The sequence below is a fragment of the Poecilia reticulata genome, chromosome 13 (genome assembly GCF_904066995.2).
Source record: "Poecilia reticulata chromosome 13, P_reticulata-male-v2, whole genome shotgun sequence".
Lineage (NCBI taxonomy): Eukaryota > Metazoa > Chordata > Actinopteri > Cyprinodontiformes > Poeciliidae > Poecilia > Poecilia reticulata.
Window position 1 is genome coordinate 29,407,271 of NC_088842.1, and position 17,340 is coordinate 29,424,610.

General features: G+C 37.5%; 1 protein-coding gene across 2 annotated transcripts in view; it reads right to left on the minus strand.

The window, feature by feature from the left end:
* treh (trehalase (brush-border membrane glycoprotein)) overlaps positions 1-17,340 on the minus strand; it is an 86,640-nt gene that overhangs the window by 46,163 nt on the left and 23,137 nt on the right. For both annotated transcript variants that reach the window (XR_014090463.1, XM_008426435.3), the window contains exons 2-11: positions 5,849-5,949; positions 5,616-5,763; positions 4,733-4,820; positions 4,377-4,477; positions 4,196-4,288; positions 3,184-3,300; positions 2,965-3,087; positions 1,980-2,029; positions 938-1,138; positions 242-459 (exon numbers count right to left, since the gene is read on the minus strand). Coding sequence is in view for 1 of the 2 variants with exons in the window: in XM_008426435.3 (XP_008424657.1) it covers positions 242-459; positions 938-1,138; positions 1,980-2,029; positions 2,965-3,087; positions 3,184-3,300; positions 4,196-4,288; positions 4,377-4,477; positions 4,733-4,820; positions 5,616-5,763; positions 5,849-5,949 (1,240 nt within the window). In the remaining variant the exon portion in view is untranslated. The remainder of the gene's footprint in view (positions 1-241; positions 460-937; positions 1,139-1,979; positions 2,030-2,964; positions 3,088-3,183; positions 3,301-4,195; positions 4,289-4,376; positions 4,478-4,732; positions 4,821-5,615; positions 5,764-5,848; positions 5,950-17,340) is intronic.

Consider the following 17,340-nt stretch of genomic DNA (forward strand, 5'->3'; position numbering starts at 1 on the left):
GTCTGTGTTTAAAACACGTTTGTTTTTCATTCAGTGCGTAGAAAATCCTGAAATTTTACTCAAGTAAGAGTAGAAATACTCCATAATAAAAGTATATCGTAGTAAAAAAAATACTTGTACAAGTAGATTTTTCTCCAAAAGGTAAAACCCAACTCTGAATATGATGAAAGCTTTGCTTCGTTTTTATCCGCCAGCGAAAAAAAAAGTTTTTAATGTTTGACTGCAGAGTGAAGCGTCCCACCTTGAGGTACTGCAGCGCCTTCTCCCCCAGGTCGGGCTGGGAGAAGCACTGGGCCCAGACGGGCGCCAGGTTGGACGCGTAGAAGGCAAAATGTCTGGAGTTGGTCAGCAGGTTGTAGTCGAACCAGGCTCCCCTCTCTGCGTCCCACAGCAGCGCCTCCATCGCCTGCATCCTGCGCGCCGCCGCTCGCTCGTACAGAGCAGCCGACTCGTTGTTACCTGTCCAAGAACGGCAGCGTCACCATTCTGAGATTGTTTTTGTTCTTTGGGGAATTTTTTTAGAAAAAAAAAAAAGAAAATTTCCAAGCTTGAAAAGCCATAAATTTGGTTAGTAAGAAAAGTAGAAATTAAAAATTAGTCTCTGAAATTTCTGATTTTGAAAATTAACTTGAAAAAAACAACAAAAAAAACTCCCACATACTGAGATTTAAATTGGAAAATTTCTAGAAAGAAATTAGGAAATTTTGAGTTTCAAAAGTCGAAAATGTTCAACTTTTGTTCTTCATTCAGTGAAGTTACTGACACTGAGTAGAAAATCCAGACATTTTTCTCCAGCAAAACTAAAAAGTAAATCATACTAAAATATTCTTAAAAGTACTTTTTTTTTTTTTTTTTCAAAAAATTACTCAAGTAAATGTAACTGTCTTTATGTAACACCAGCTGAAAGCTCAGTGGAGGTCAGAGGTCAGCATCTCACCCAGCAGCCGGTGGAAAGAGGCCAGGAGTCTCTCGTTGCGGCACAGCAGGGCGTTGAGGTCGACGGGGAGGATCTGGCTGGTCCGCGTGTCTCTGAGCGTCCCGTCGTTCTGGCCGCTGGCGTTTATAAACCAGCGGGACGTGAAGTCCCAGCCGGACTCGGCGCCGGCCTTCAGATCCATGTACAGCTGCTGCCTGAGCTCTGCAGAGAGAGAGAGAGTGATGGAGAGGGAGAGAGAGGCGGGAAACGTTCACACATCCAGCATGAGTTTACTACACAGGCATCGTTTCGCTGCTACAGGGAAATTACAACCAGGCCGTTTTAGAGAGAAAGACGCAACAGGAAGAGGAAATTTCAAACAAAAAAATTCAGAAAGTTTCAGATTAATCCCTGAATTTTTTTTAGAAAAAACAAGGGAACAGAATAGGTGAAAATTCGGTAGAAAAATATAAGACATTTTTAGATTAATCTCACAACATGTCACAAAGAAATATCAGAGTTTGAAATTATCTGCAATAAAAAAAACTCTGAAATTTTGACATAAATCTCAGAATTTTTTTACAAAAGAAAAAAAAACAGAATTTCTGAACTCCAAACTTGCTAAAAACAAAACTCATTTCTAGAAAAAGTTGTTCTTGACAATTTTTGACTTTCAAACTTTTGTTTTTTTCTAGAAAATTTCTGAGATTAATATCAAAATTTTAGTTTTTTCAAACAAATGTTTGACTTTTCAGACTCAGAAATGTCCAGGTTTATTCTGGAAATCTTCCGAGGCTGGCATTGTTGTTTAAAGTACATTTTAGACTTTTGGAGTTCAGACATTTTCTATTTTTTTTTCTAGAAAATTTATTAAATAAAAGTAAAAAAAATTCTGAGTTTTTTTCTGAGAATTTTCCTCACTTTTTTCTATTTACCTACAGTTATAATAAACTGTTAGAGTGGAGAAATGAAAGGTAGGTTTACCTCTGTTCTGCAATTTAAGTACAAAACGCAAAAATGTCTCTTCTGAGGAAGAGGAATAATAATTTTAATAATTTATTACCATCGGAGAGTCCGTCGACTAATTCCAGATCGTCTGTGTACGATTCAGGCCTGGAAGCAAAAACAAATGAACGTGGGTAAAGATGCAGATAATTTTGTTTTTTAACTTTACTGCTTAAAATCCGGAAGATCAAAGTTTTTCTTTAGTTTAACTTTTCTAAGTCAATCTGTGGGAAGTTTCTGAGTTATTTTGTTGCAAATTTTCGACATTTCAAACTCAGAGATTTCCATATTTTTCAGGAACATTTCTGAGATTAATCTAAAAAGAAATTTCCGTTTTCCTCAGAAAGGAACATTCTGAGCTGCAAAAATAAAAAAAATTGCAAGAAAAATTTACACTTTTCATATTTAACTCATAAATGTTCTATTTTTTTCCAGTAAGTATTTTCTCACAAGCTCAGATATTTCCATCTCTTTTTGGAAAATTTCTGAGATTAATCTCAATATTTCTGGGGGTTTTTTGTTGTTGTTTCTTTTAGTAAAATTTCAACTGTTCAAACTCAGAAATTTTCTTATTTTTACCAAACATTTCTGTGATTAACCTCAAACTTTGAGCATAATACAATTTTGTGACTTTTCAAACTTAAAAATTTCCTAATTTTTTCTAGAAAATGTCTGAGATTTACGATTTCTACTTTTTCAACCAATTTTTTTTACTTTTCAAACAGGCATTTTCTCTTTTTATGAAATATTTCTGACATTAATCTCAAAATTAAAAACAATTCAAGCAAATGTTCCACTTTTCAAACTTAGAAATTCCCTTTATTCTTTCTGAAATTTTCTGAGATTAATCTAAAAATTTCTGAGTTTGTGGCAGACATTTCCTCCTCTTTCTGATGCCAATAAATCGCTGTAAGCTGTTTTTATTAATACAATCATATTTAAGTAAACAAATGCTATTTTATAGTTTCTATTTATGTACCTGGAGTCTAGAGAGCCACATAAAAAAATCTTTGGCAGAAGTTTGAAATTAGTTCCTGCGTTACCTGGGCAGGTCCGCCTCCACGTTGAACCGGTTCAGAACGTGTTCCGACCCAGTTGCCGTCACAGTTATTGAACGGTTCTGCATCCAGAACCGGTACTCCGTCTCCAGAGTCGGTAGAGCTGCGCTAAAAATCAACGGGAGGGGACATGTAAGTGGAGAGTAGCCTCAAATGTGACGGCGCCATTTTGCTTTTAGTAATGGCTTCCTGTAGAAAAATCACCGGAGGAATTGCTGGTTGCCGGTTGCTCCGTAGTAGCTCTCCACCATCAGCGGCAGGAAGGGGGGCTGGCTGCGCTGCTCGTAGTAAACCCGCCCGCCGTTGGGAACGAACCCGTATCTGTGGGACAATCACAAGAAATTTACTATTCTATTAAACCTTAAAAATGTCTCTGGATCAGGGGTCGACTTAACCGAATATCTTCAGTCTTTGACATTTTTTATATTTATTTAATACATTTTTTACGGCTATATTCTAAGAAAAATAAATGAACGAAATTACGAGAATAAAGTTGAAATAATAATAGGAAAAGTTGTACTGTGAGAATGAAGTTGTAAAGAAATGACGGATGGAAGTCAGATTTTTCCGTCGTCTTTTATAAAATATCACAGCACAAGAAAGTAGAGCCAAATAAAAAAGTATATTAAAATATATGAAAGTAAATGCAAAACAGTACAAGAATAAATTCGTGATATTACGAGAATAAAGTCAAAATAATACTAAGAAAGTAACAATATGGGAGTAGGTTCATAATATTTCGAATATTTATTATTGTTATTTTCTTTGTGTGAGAGGAGAGTCCTGATTGGCTGTTGTAATTACTCCGTTGTATTTTAATAGAAGATGAGGAAAAAAATCTGACGGTCATCCTCTATCTTGACAGATTATCACACACGCAGACAGTTTCAAATTTACACACAGAGATTATTAAACCAATTAATACAAGTCTGCCAACTTCTAAACACATCAATTAGTGAAATTTTACCTGAGTTCGGCTTGATGATGAAGAGATGTGGGTTATCTGTTCAGCTTGTTGAATAAAAAGTAAACAAAATAAAAATAAAAATGGAATTAAGTTAAAAACTGATGGGTAAAAATAGAGTATGGCGGGATGTTTGTCCAAATGTTAGTTAAAATGACGGGAAAACAAGAAAACAAAAAAACAAGCTAGCGCAACCTAAACTCAGGCGAACCCCGTTGCCATGGAAACCAAACTTCCGGCGTTCTTTAATACCTTTCGACCAAGAAGAGGAAGTTCTGAATCATGCCGTATGCCGTTTCCGTCATCTCCGACAGAATGAGCCCGTTGATGACCCAATAGGAGTCCCTGTTGGATGTGAGGGGAGCGTCCTGATTGGCTGATGAGGTCAGAACGGTCAAATTGACGGCAGTGATTGGTCAAACTGCTGGCTCACCAGTAGTAGAGCTCCCTGAAGCGGCCCCCCGGAACCACGACCGGATGTGGGCTGAAAATCTGAGAGTAGAGCTCCGGATGGTCTTTGACACTGGTTTGCATCTGGAGGAGAGATTTGTTGTCTTGAATAATCCCTCATTTCTTTAGATCTGTTGCATGTGGAGTCCATCACGGTATTTATCGGGATTAAAACGATTAATCCCAATTAAATACATTTTGGGATAAAATGTGGAAGAGGTAAATCGGATTAAACACTTTTGCAGGTTCTTGCGTGTGAAAACGTGCTAACCTCGCTAAAGCGCGTTTACTATGGGTGAAACTGTAATTCATCTGGGTGAAGAAGCTGGAAATCGTCACCTTTCTGCCCAGAGATTTCCACAGGCCGTGAATCTGCTCCGCCCACAGCCGCAGCTTCTCGTCTGCGATTCCACTCAGGAACCGCGGCCTGCCACAGAAAGACACCTGTTAACTGCTACAAAATACACAGATCTGTACGGAAGACAATTAGAGTCACTGTAAAAAAAAAAAAAGAAAAAAGAATTCAGACAGAATTCAGAATTTTTCCTAAGAATTCTATTTTGTTTTCCTCAACATTCTGACTTTCTTTTTCTTAGAACTCAATTTTTGTTTTACAGAATTCTGATTTCCCCCCAAAGTTCTGATTTGAATTTTGACTTTTTCAAAAAAATGACTTTTTTTCTTAGAATTATTTTTTTTCTCAGAATTCAGTTTTTTTCCCCCTCAAAATTCTGATTTAATCTCAGAATTCTAATTTTTTAAACTTTTGACTTTTCATCTCTAAATTCTGACTTTTGTCTTAGAATGTATTTTTTAAAATTTATTTTAATTTAAAATTGTGATTTTAAATCTCAAAATTCTGCTTTTAGTCGCAGAATTCAGAATTTTATTCTCAGAATTTTGACTACAATCACAGAATTCTGACATTTTTGTCTCAGAATCAGAATTGTTTAAATTGTTAATGCTCTATCAGTCAAATCTAGCAGGTAAATTTGGAACAGGAAATGGTGCATATATACACATGAACAAAACAACTATGTGATTATTTTCATATACGAACAACATAATTGGCATACACCTAGGAATGTTTGGCTTATTTATTCAGATTTTGATATAGTTGTCAAAGAATTTGAATTCTGAAATTAAAGTATTTTATTGAAACGTTTTTAGTTTTTGGCCCTAATTCTGTTCCGTAGACCTGAGTGGAACAGCTTGAACTCACTTGTCCTGCCAGTCGGTCGGAGTCCACGGCTCAAACTCCGTCCCCGGTTTGTCAAAGTTTGCCCCCAGGAACTCCTCAAGCTTCGTTTTCGGGATACTGGAGTTCGGCCACTCGTTTAAGAGCGTTTGAAAAGCTGCCAAAACTTCACCTGTGGAAGATTTTTTTTTAAAAAAAAGAAGTAGTAGAAAAGCAGGAATCATGGATGTATAATCAAAACATTTTTATGGACTCACCAGGAGGCAACTTCAGCTTCATGTCTACAAAGTGTTTGTCATCGTTGAACAGCTTTGCTTCCTGCATGTGATGCAGGACGGGGCCTGAGCAGTAGATTTCACTGAAACAAGGAGGTGAAACCATTAAGAAACTCCAACTGGAACATACTAAACCCGAGTGGGACAATAAATAAGCAAACCGGGTTAAAAGGTTGACGTAATAAATTTAAATAAAATTGCTAAAACTTTCTATTTCAAGCTGATTTTCTGGAAATATATATATATATATATATATATATATATATATATATATATATATATATATATATATATATATATATATAGTCAAGTTAGAAACAAGAAAATGTTACGAGTTTCATTGGAACATTATGTGATTTACTGGGATATTAAGCATACACTTAAATATATACATATTTTTATTTAATTTTGGCTCACAGCAAGTAAGTGCCTAAAATTCAGTTTCTCAGAAAATGTAAATATCACATAAAACCAAAACGACAAAAAGGATTTTTTTTTTGTAGAAAAATAAAACACTTTTTTGTAGTTTTCCATTTTCTGTCTTAGAATAATCGGATTAAATTTCTATAACAAAATGACAAGAAAAGTACCATCCATCCATCCATCCATCCATCCATCCATCCATCCATCCCTCCATTTTCTTACACCCTTGTCCCCCAGTGGGGTCAGGAGGTTTGCTGGTGCCTCTCCAGCTGACGTTCCAGGCGAGAACAAAAGTACCATATATGTAATTTTAGCTTTTATTGTCTTTGTTGGAAACTATGCTCTTTATATACAAAATTACATCAACATCTCATAGAAGAAAATGTATCCATCTTATTTTTGAAAACATTTTCAAGTTTTTGTTTTAAAATATAAAAATAATCTAGAAATAACATTGTGGTTTTTTTTGCTCTAAATTGATTTTATTTTGGTGGACTGAGGGAAATAAATGATTAAGGTTTCAGACAGCTGATGTAGGGGAAGAATAAGCCACAAAATATAAGCACTAAAGAAACGGGCAGTCTGCAGAATATCCAAGCCTTTTAATGGAAAGTTTAGTGGAAGGAAAAAGTGTAATGCAAAAAAAAGTCGCAGTCTTGAAATTCAAACTTCTTACCTGGAGCTACATAAAAAATAAACACAACTTCCATAAATAAAAATGGTAATAATGCAGTGTCATTGTGATTTTTAAAGCCTGTTAATCCTACATGAGTTGGTTCAAAGGTTGGGTTACATAATTAGACTAGAAAATTCCTGCAGAAATTTTAAAGGGGCATGCCAAAGTGTGCCCGTCGGCTTTGACGCAGCGTTATGATGTTAAAAATTAGCATTAAGCAATCATGCTTAAGAAAGCTTCAGTGTGGTCAATAACCTGCGGGGAGTCAGAAGCATGTTTTCTTAAGCTGTACTCGTACGGTAGTATGAGCATTTTTGCTCATTTTAGTATGTTGCATAAGCTAAAATGAGCCAAAATGCTAACAATAGCATGAATGCTATTGGAGCATCAGTAGCATGTTGTCTGTCATTACTTGCGTCACACATGGCAGACCAATCCTTGCTCCGACCAAGCTTCCAACCAACAAAAAAACCTGACCTGTGTAACAGGTCACAAACACGAAAAAAGTCTTTTTAAATCCTGAAATTATTCAAATAAATTCTTCATAAACCCAATATATTACCCGGATAACAGTTTATATATTAACCTGATAACAGTTTATGACGGAGTATTTCCTTGCAAACGGCTACGTTTTTAGCCTTAGCTCTCTGCTAAAAGGAAAAGTACAACACGATGAAAATGTAAGAAAATAAAAACAAAACTCACCAAAACCGATGTAACTTAGTTCTCATTAAATCCCAGTCAGTTTTCGACCAGGTAATTTATGTTTTCTCAACTATATTAAGCGTTTCCGTTCATCACCGCTCTTTTCCTACGAATCCTCTTCTGCTCTCTGTCAGGTTTGTGATCTGTAGCATCACCCAGGCGCCGCGTCTGTGCCGCTGGTTCCTTAAAGGAGCAGCGACGTTATTTTCTGTCCACAGACTTTTAATCAACTATTTATTCTTATTTATGTCAGATTTTAACATGGGGGGACATATGTGTAATGGTTATAGTCTTGAATCAGTAGTATAATGCTGAAAACACAAGAAGTTGTAAATACCAGTAAACCCTACAGTGCAGTCCTGGGTAGCTGCAGTTCCAGACACTGTGTTCTTCTGTTGCTATGGTAATTAATCCCCTGCAGCTGTGAGAGCCAAAGAGCGGGAAAATGCTCTTCAGACACAGTTTCTATACTTGGGAGACACCAGGCGTCAGTCTGAAGGACCCTGACAAAAAGCATAAGCCCTAGCAAATTTTTGTAAACATTGTACATGAGCAGGCATGTGTATCTATGTTATGACCAACTTTCAGATCAATAGGGCGATATTTATGCCTGTGAGGGGGATTTAAAAAGGGTTTTTGAGTCAGCCATAAACAGTCCTGTGTGTGTGTTTCATAGAGAAAGATTACTGATTCTGTGAGACACAAAATCTCAAATTTTTTCGTTTTTATTAATTTATGTAATCATTTTAACTCCAATCCCCAATAAAAGTAATAGCTCCCTTCTCGGGTACGAGCCGCACGTTTTGATACCACTTTTGTGGGTGGGTACGCAGCGGTACGAGCCGCATTAACGGTGACGGAAGAATAAATATATAACTAGAAAATTCCTGCAGAAATTTTAAAGGGGCATGCCAAAGTGTGCCCGTCGGCTTTGAGCCAGTGTTTTTATACTAAAAATTAGCATTAATGCTAAAGAAAGCTGCAACGTAGTCAATAACCTGTGGAGAGGCAGAAGCATGTAGAATAATCTGTACTTGTACCATTCATTATGTTAAAATTGATGCATATGCTAAAATTAGCCAATATGCTAATGTTAGCTCAAATGCTGGCAGTAGGATGTGGAGCAACACGACCATGTTGTTTTAATTTTACTACTCTATTCAGTATACTAAACATTTCTAATTAATGAGAAAATTAGGTAAAAGCTAACTTTAGGTAAAAGTGCTAGTGCACTAGTCATAGACAGTGAAATGCTAACTTTTGTACAAATGCTAATGACCTGCCTTGCTGAGCATCACCGCTCTTTTCCTACGAATCCTCTTCCGCTCTCTGTCAGGTTTGTGATCTGTAGCATCGCAGGCGCTGCGTCTGTGCCGCTGGTTCCTTAAAGGAGCAGCGACGTTATTTTCTGTCCATAGACTTTTAATCAGCTATTTATTCTTATTTATGTCAGATTTTAACATGGGGGGACATATGTGTAATGGTTATAGTCTTGAATCAGTAGTATAATGCTGAAAACACAAGCAGTTGTAAATACCAGAAAACCCTACAGTGCAGTCCTGGGGAGCTGCAGTTCCAGACACTCTGTTCTTCTGTTGCTATGGTAATTAATCCCCTGCAGCTGTGAGAGCCAAAGAGCGGGAAAATGCTCTTCAGACACAGTTTCTATACTTGGGAGACACCAGGCGTCAGTCTGAAGGACCCTGACAAAAAGCATAAGCCCTAGCAAATTTTTGTAAACATTGTACATGAGCAGGCATGTGTATCTATGTTATGACCAACTTTCAGACCAATAGGGCGATATTTATGCCTGTGAGGGGGATTTAAAAAGGGTTTTTGAGTCAGCCATAAACAGTCCTGTGTGTGTGTTTCATAGAGAAAGATTACTGATTCTGTGAGACACAAAATCTCAAATTTTTTAGTTTTTATTAATTTATGTAATCATTTTAACTCCAATCCCCAATAAAAGTAATAGCTCCCTTCTCGGGTACGAGCCGCACGTTTTGATACCACTTTTGTGGGTGGGCACACAGCGGTACGAGCCGCATTAACGGTGACGGAAGAATAAATATATAACTAGAAAATTCCTGCAGAAATTTTAAAGGGGCATGCCAAAGTGTGCCCGTCGGCTTTGACGCAGCGTTATGATGTTAAAAATTAGCATTAAGCAATCATGCTTAAGAAAGCTTCAGTGTGGTCAATAACCTGCGGGGAGTCAGAAGCATGTTTTCTTAAGCTGTACTCGTACGGTAGTATGAGCATTTTTGCTCATTTTAGTATGTTGCATAAGCTAAAATGAGCCAAAATGCTAACAATAGCATGAATGCTATTGGAGCATCAGTAGCATGTTGTCTGTCATTACTTGCGTCACACATGGCAGACCAATCCTTGCTCCGACCAAGCTTCCAACCAACAAAAAAACCTGACCTGTGTAACAGGTCACAAACACGAAAAAAGTCTTTTTAAATCCTGAAATTATTCAAATAAATTCTTCATAAACCCAATATATTACCCGGATAACAGTTTATATATTAACCTGATAACAGTTTATGACGGAGTATTTCCTTGCAAACGGCTACGTTTTTAGCCTTAGCTCTCTGCTAAAAGGAAAAGTACAACACGATGAAAATGTAAGAAAATAAAAACAAAACTCACCAAAACCGATGTAACTTAGTTCTCATTAAATCCCAGTCAGTTTTCGACCAGGTAATTTATGTTTTCTCAACTATATTAAGCGTTTCCGTTCATCACCGCTCTTTTCCTACGAATCCTCTTCTGCTCTCTGTCAGGTTTGTGATCTGTAGCATCACCCAGGCGCCGCGTCTGTGCCGCTGGTTCCTTAAAGGAGCAGCGACGTTATTTTCTGTCCACAGACTTTTAATCAACTATTTATTCTTATTTATGTCAGATTTTAACATGGGGGGACATATGTGTAATGGTTATAGTCTTGAATCAGTAGTATAATGCTGAAAACACAAGAAGTTGTAAATACCAGTAAACCCTACAGTGCAGTCCTGGGTAGCTGCAGTTCCAGACACTGTGTTCTTCTGTTGCTATGGTAATTAATCCCCTGCAGCTGTGAGAGCCAAAGAGCGGGAAAATGCTCTTCAGACACAGTTTCTATACTTGGGAGACACCAGGCGTCAGTCTGAAGGACCCTGACAAAAAGCATAAGCCCTAGCAAATTTTTGTAAACATTGTACATGAGCAGGCATGTGTATCTATGTTATGACCAACTTTCAGATCAATAGGGCGATATTTATGCCTGTGAGGGGGATTTAAAAAGGGTTTTTGAGTCAGCCATAAACAGTCCTGTGTGTGTGTTTCATAGAGAAAGATTACTGATTCTGTGAGACACAAAATCTCAAATTTTTTCGTTTTTATTAATTTATGTAATCATTTTAACTCCAATCCCCAATAAAAGTAATAGCTCCCTTCTCGGGTACGAGCCGCACGTTTTGATACCACTTTTGTGGGTGGGTACGCAGCGGTACGAGCCGCATTAACGGTGACGGAAGAATAAATATATAATAATAATAATAAAGAGGCGTTCTATTGGGTGTAGAACAATAGGTGCCTGCCATGCAATGCATGGAGGCAGTACTGACTTGCTTCGCAAGTCAGTACTGCTCTCCTTATGCATTGCTATGGCATGCCCCTAATAATAATAATAAAGAGGCGTTCTATTGGGTGTAGAACAATAGGTGCCTGCCATGCAATGCATGGAGGCAGTACTGACTTGCTTCGCAAGTCAGTACTGCTCTCCTTATGCATTGCTATGGCATGCCCCTAATAACTAGAAAATTCCTGCAGAAATTTTAAAGGGGCATGCCAAAGTGTGCCCGTCGGCTTTGAGCCAGCGTTACGATGCTAAAAATTAGCATTAATGCTAAAGAAAGCTGCAATGTAGTCAATTACCTGTGGAGAGGCAGAAGCATGTTGACTAAGCTGTACTTGTACCATTCATTATGTTAAAATTAATGCATAAGCTAAAATTTGCCAATATACCAATGTTAGCCTAAATGCTGGCAGTAGCATGTGGAGCAACAGGACCATGTTGTTTTAATTTTACTACTCCATTCAGTATACTAAACATGTCTAATTAATGAGAAAATTAGCTAAAAGCTAACTATAGGTGAAAGTGCTAGTGCACTAGTCAAAGACAGTGAAATGCTAACTTTTGTACAAATGCTAATGAATTGCCTTGCTGCGCAAGGCAGTTCACTATCCTGAGAAATAAATAACATAAAAAACGCTAATATTATTGCACCGCCTACGGTGGTGCACTAAAAGTTGAGGAATATGCAGACCTTTAATTTGAAATTTTCAGTAAGCTTCATTTTAACTACCTCACCAATTCAATGTGTAACAGTAGTTTGTTTAAACCAGTCACATAAAGCACAAAAGAGCAATTACCTGATGTGAAAAATGTCAAGACTTTTATTTTGAAATTTTTAGTAAGCTTCATTTTTCAGTAAGCTTCTTTTTTGTTACACATTGGATTAATGGCAACATTAATCCAATTCCCAAAACAGCAAGTAGTACTAAATCCCAGCTCAGCCCTAATGTGTGGTATCAGAGAGTTCCGCCATGTTGTAATTCTTCTATAGTAATTAATCCTGTGTGTGTGCTGACCAAGGCAATGCACTAGGGGGCAGTGAAGTGCTATTCTTTGTGTTAATATACCTTTTCTCAGGTAATTCGATATCCTGAGAAAAGGAAACTTAACAATGCAAATATTATTCCACCGCCTATGGCGGTACACTATCCTGAGAGGAATATGCAGACTGTTTCTAACTGTTTGTAGCAGTTAGTTTTTCTGAACAAAGCAGTCCAAACATCTCCTTCCTGTTGAGGAACTGCAAGAGTGATCCAAAAACTGTTTGAAGCATATAGTCAAGGGGGGTGAAATGCTAAAGTTTGTGCTAGTGTTATTGAACTGCCTTGCTGCGCAAGGCAGTTCACTATCCTGAGCGATAAAAAGGTCAAAAAAGCTAAAAATTAATGCACCGCCTACGGCGGTACACTCATGTGAGAGGAATATACAGGTTTTTATTTTGAAAGTTTCAGTTAGCTTCATTTTAATGACCACACTAATTCAATGTGTAACAGTGGTTTGGTTAAACCAGTCATGTAAGGCCCAAAAGAACAATTGCTTGATGTAAAAATGGCCAAAGCTTTTATTTTGAAATTTTCAGTAAGCGTCATTATCAATGGCTACACTAATCCAGTCTGTAACAGTAATTTGGTAACACCAGTTTTTAAATCACCAGTAGAGCAATTGCAGGATGTAAAATGATCAAGGCTTTTATTTTGAAAAATTTATTAAGCTTCATTGTAAATGGCCACACTAATCCAATGTTTAACAGTGGTTGTGATAAACCACTTAATTAATAGCCCTCTGCTTTAACTGCCATAGTGTTTGTATTCTGACCCAGGAGCTGTTGCCATGTTCGGTTGCTATGGTAAATAGGCCACAGGGTGCCAGCTGTAAGAGAGACACAGGGGGAGACAATTCTATCTGTTTGAGCCAGCCAGTTTCACTAAAACAAGCACACTGAACGACCCCTTCCCATTCAAGATCCGTAAGGCCGATCCGAAAACAGTTTGAAGCGTATGGGAGGGCTATTTGTCGTCTCCCATAGTACCGTGATTCATATCTGTAGGTCATTCACAGTAATTGCACTGATGAGAGAAATATGGTGTGTGCAGAGCTCAGTAATTTTTAAATTAAATCTTTTTTTAAAAAAAAAGATTTAATTTAATTTTTTGTGATCAATTGTAATTTTCCCCAAATACAAAGTTATTATTTCAAAAATGCATCAGTAGTATTGTTCTTTAGGGGTTATATGATGTAACAATATTTTTTTACCTGCAGGAGTTGTCTACAGTAGAAGGAGGAACAGGGTCTTAGCTTAAAATGCTCATTTTAAGAAAGACTTAGGTACATATACTAACCAGAGACCAAAGCAAAAATGGGTAAAATGCTTATTTTAAGAAAGACTGATGTAAATGTACTAACCTGACAGGAAAAAGTTACTAAAAATTGCTAGAATGCTTATTTTAAATAAGACTGATGTAAACACAAAGTCAGATTTGATGAAAAAAGCAGTCTGAACGACCCCTTCCCCTACAAGATCCGTATGGCCGATGCAAAAACTGTTTGAAGCGTATGAGAGGGCTTTTTGTCTTCCCTGATATTTATTTCTCAGGATATTTATTGATATTTATTTCAGTAAACTACCTTGCTGCGCAAGGCAGTTCACTATCCTGAGAAATAAATAACAAAAACTTTAATATTATTGCACCGCCTACAGCGGTGCACTAAAATGGTGGGTCAAATGCTAATGTTTGTGCTAATGTTAATGAACTGCCTTGCTACGCAAGGCAGTTCACTATCCTGAGCAAAAAAAGGTAAAAAAAGCTGAGTATTATTGCACCGCCTACGGCGGTGCACTAACGTGAGGAATATTCAGACTTTTATTTTGAAACTTTCAGTAAACTTCATTTTAACTACCACACCAAATCATAGTGTTACAGTAGTTTGTTTAAACCAGTCACATAAAGGCCAAAAGAGTAATGACCTGATGTGAAACATGTCAAGACTTTAGTTAGGAGTTAGTTAGGCTGCAAAGAAATATACAGGCTTTTATTATGAAATTTTCAGTAAGCTTAATTTTAAATGGCCACACTAATCCAATGTGTAAGAGTGGTTGGGTTAAACCAGTGATATAATGTCCAGAAAACTCTGCCCTGCCTGTAGATTTAACATTCTGTTCACCCTCCATCTGTAGTAACTCAAAAACCTATATAAAACACTGGGGATGAAGCGTCAGTTGGTCATGTCCCATCACTTTGCTCTGAAGCACCTGGACAGAAAACCGTAAACCCTAGAGAAATTTCGAAAACATTTTACCGGAGCAGACATGCGGTGCTATTTCCTGACCAACTTTCATACCAATAGCACAAGTTTTGTGGCCATGAGAGAGATTTCAAAATTATTTTTGGGTCAAAATTCCACCCTGTTCCTCACTCTAAAAAAGCGGCAGTTGGTTTCAGTTACACTCTAGGTTTCGGCAGTTGGAAATTTCGCTCGTTTTTCGCTTTTTACATCGCCGTCGTAACTCCGATCCCTTATAAAAGTAATAGCTCCCATCTCGGCATCGAGCCGCACGATTTGATACCACTTTTGTGGGTGGGCACGCAGCGGTACGAGCCGCATTAACGGTGACGGAAGAATAAACCTATAACTAGAAAATTCCTGCAGAAATTTTAAAGGGGCATGCCAAAGTGTGCCCGTCGGCTTTGACGCAGCGTTATGATGTTAAAAATTAGCATTAAGCAATCATGGTTAAGAAAGCTTCAGTGTGGTCAATAACCTGCGGGGAGTCAGAAGCATGTTTTCTTAAATCCTGAAATTATTCAAATAAATTCTTCATAAACCCAATATATTACCCGGATAACAGTTTAAATATTAACCTGATAACAGTTTATGACGGAGTATTTCCTTGCAAACGGCTACGTTTTTAGCCTTAGCTCTCTGCTAAAATGAAAAGTACAACACGATGAAAATGTAAGAAAATAAAAACAAAACTCACCAAAACCGATGTAACTTAGTTCTCATTAAATCCCAGTCAGTTTTCGACCAGGTAATTTATGTTTTCTCAACTATATTAAGCGTTTCCGTTCATCACCGCTCTTTTCCTACGAATCCTCTTCCGCTCTCTGTCAGGTTTGTGATCTGTAGCATCACCCAGGCGCCGCGTCTGTGCCGCTGGTTCCTTAAAGGAGCAGCGACGTTATTTTCTGTCCACAGACTTTTAATCAACTATTTATTCTTATTTATGTCAGATTTTAACATGGGGGGACATATGTGTAATGGTTATAGTCTTGAATCAGTAGTATAATGCTGAAAACACAAGAAGTTGTAAATACCAGTAAACCCTACAGTGCAGTCCTGGGTAGCTGCAGTTCCAGACACTGTGTTCTTCTGTTGCTATGGTAATTAATCCCCTGCAGCTGTGAGAGCCAAAGAGCGGGAAAATCCTCTTCAGACACAGTTTCTATACTTGGGAGACACCAGGCGTCAGTCTGAAGGACCCTGACAAAAAGCATAAGCCCTAGCAAATTTTTGTAAACATTGTACATGAGCAGGCATGTGTATCTATGTTATGACCAACTTTCAGATCAATAGGGCGATATTTATGCCTGTGAGGGGGATTTAAAAAGGGTTTTTGAGTCAGCCATAAACAGTCCTGTGTGTGTGTTTCATAGAGAAAGATTACTGATTCTGTGAGACACAAAATCTCAAATTTTTTCGTTTTTATTAATTTATGTAATCATTTTAACTCCAATCCCCAATAAAAGTAATAGCTCCCTTCTCGGGTACGAGCCGCACGTTTTGATACCACTTTTGTGGGTGGGCACGCAGCGGTACGCCAAAGTGTGCCCGTCGGCTTTGACGCAGCGTTATGATGTTAAAAATTAGCATTAATGCTAAAGAAAGCTGCAACGTAGTCAATAACCTGTGGAGATGCAGAAGCATGTTGACTAAGCTGTACTTGTACCATTCATTATGTTAAAAATAATGCATAAGCTAAAATTAGCAAATATGCTAATGTTAGCCTAAATGCTGGCAGTAGCATGTGGAGCAACAGGACCATGTTGTTTTAATTTTACTACTCCATTCAGTATACTAAACATGTCTAATAAATGAAAAAATAAGCTAATAGCTAACTTTAGGTAAAAGTGCTAGTACACTAGTCAAAGGAAGTGAAATGCTAATGTTTGTGCTAATGTTAATGAACGGCCTTGCTGCGCAAGGCAGTTCACTATCCTGAGAAATAAATAACATAAAAAAAGCTTATATTATTGCACCGCCTACGGCGGTGCACTAACACGAGAGGAATATGCAGACTTTTATTTTGAAACTTTCAGCTAGCGTCTTTTTAACTACCACAACAATTCATTGTGTTACTGTAGTTTGTTTAAACCAGTCACATAAAGGCCAAAAGAGTAATGACCTGATGTGAAAAATGTCAAGGCTTTTATTTTGAAACTTTCAGTAAGCTTTATTTACAATAGCTTTACAATAGCTTTTTTATTTACAGTGGATTACACACTAATCCAATGTGTAACTGTGGTTTGGTTAATCCAGCTATATAATGCCCCATACAGCAAGTAGATCTAAATGCCAGCTCATCACTATGTGCTATTTGAGAGTTACGCCATGTTGTAGTTCTGACCTTCAGTCATTGTAGTTCTAAAGAGCAGCTCAACTATCGTGTGAGTGAGACACAAAGGGATAAACAGATTCTAACGGTTTGAAGCAGTTAGTTTATCTGAACAAAGCAGTCCAAACATCTCCATCCTATTCAGGATCTTTTAGAGTGATCCAAAAACTGTTTGAAGCATATAGTCAAGGGGGCTCAAATGCTAATGTTTGTGCTAATGTTAATGTTGAATGCAGTTCACTATCCTGAGAAATAAATAACATAAAAAAGGCTAATATTATTGCACCGCCTTCGGCGGTGCACTAACACTAGAGGAATAGGCAGACTTTTAATTTGAAACTTTCAGTAAGCTTCATTTTAATGACCACGCTAATTCAATGTGCAACTCTGGTTTGTTTAAACCAGTCCCATGAAGCCCAAAAGACCAATAACCTGAT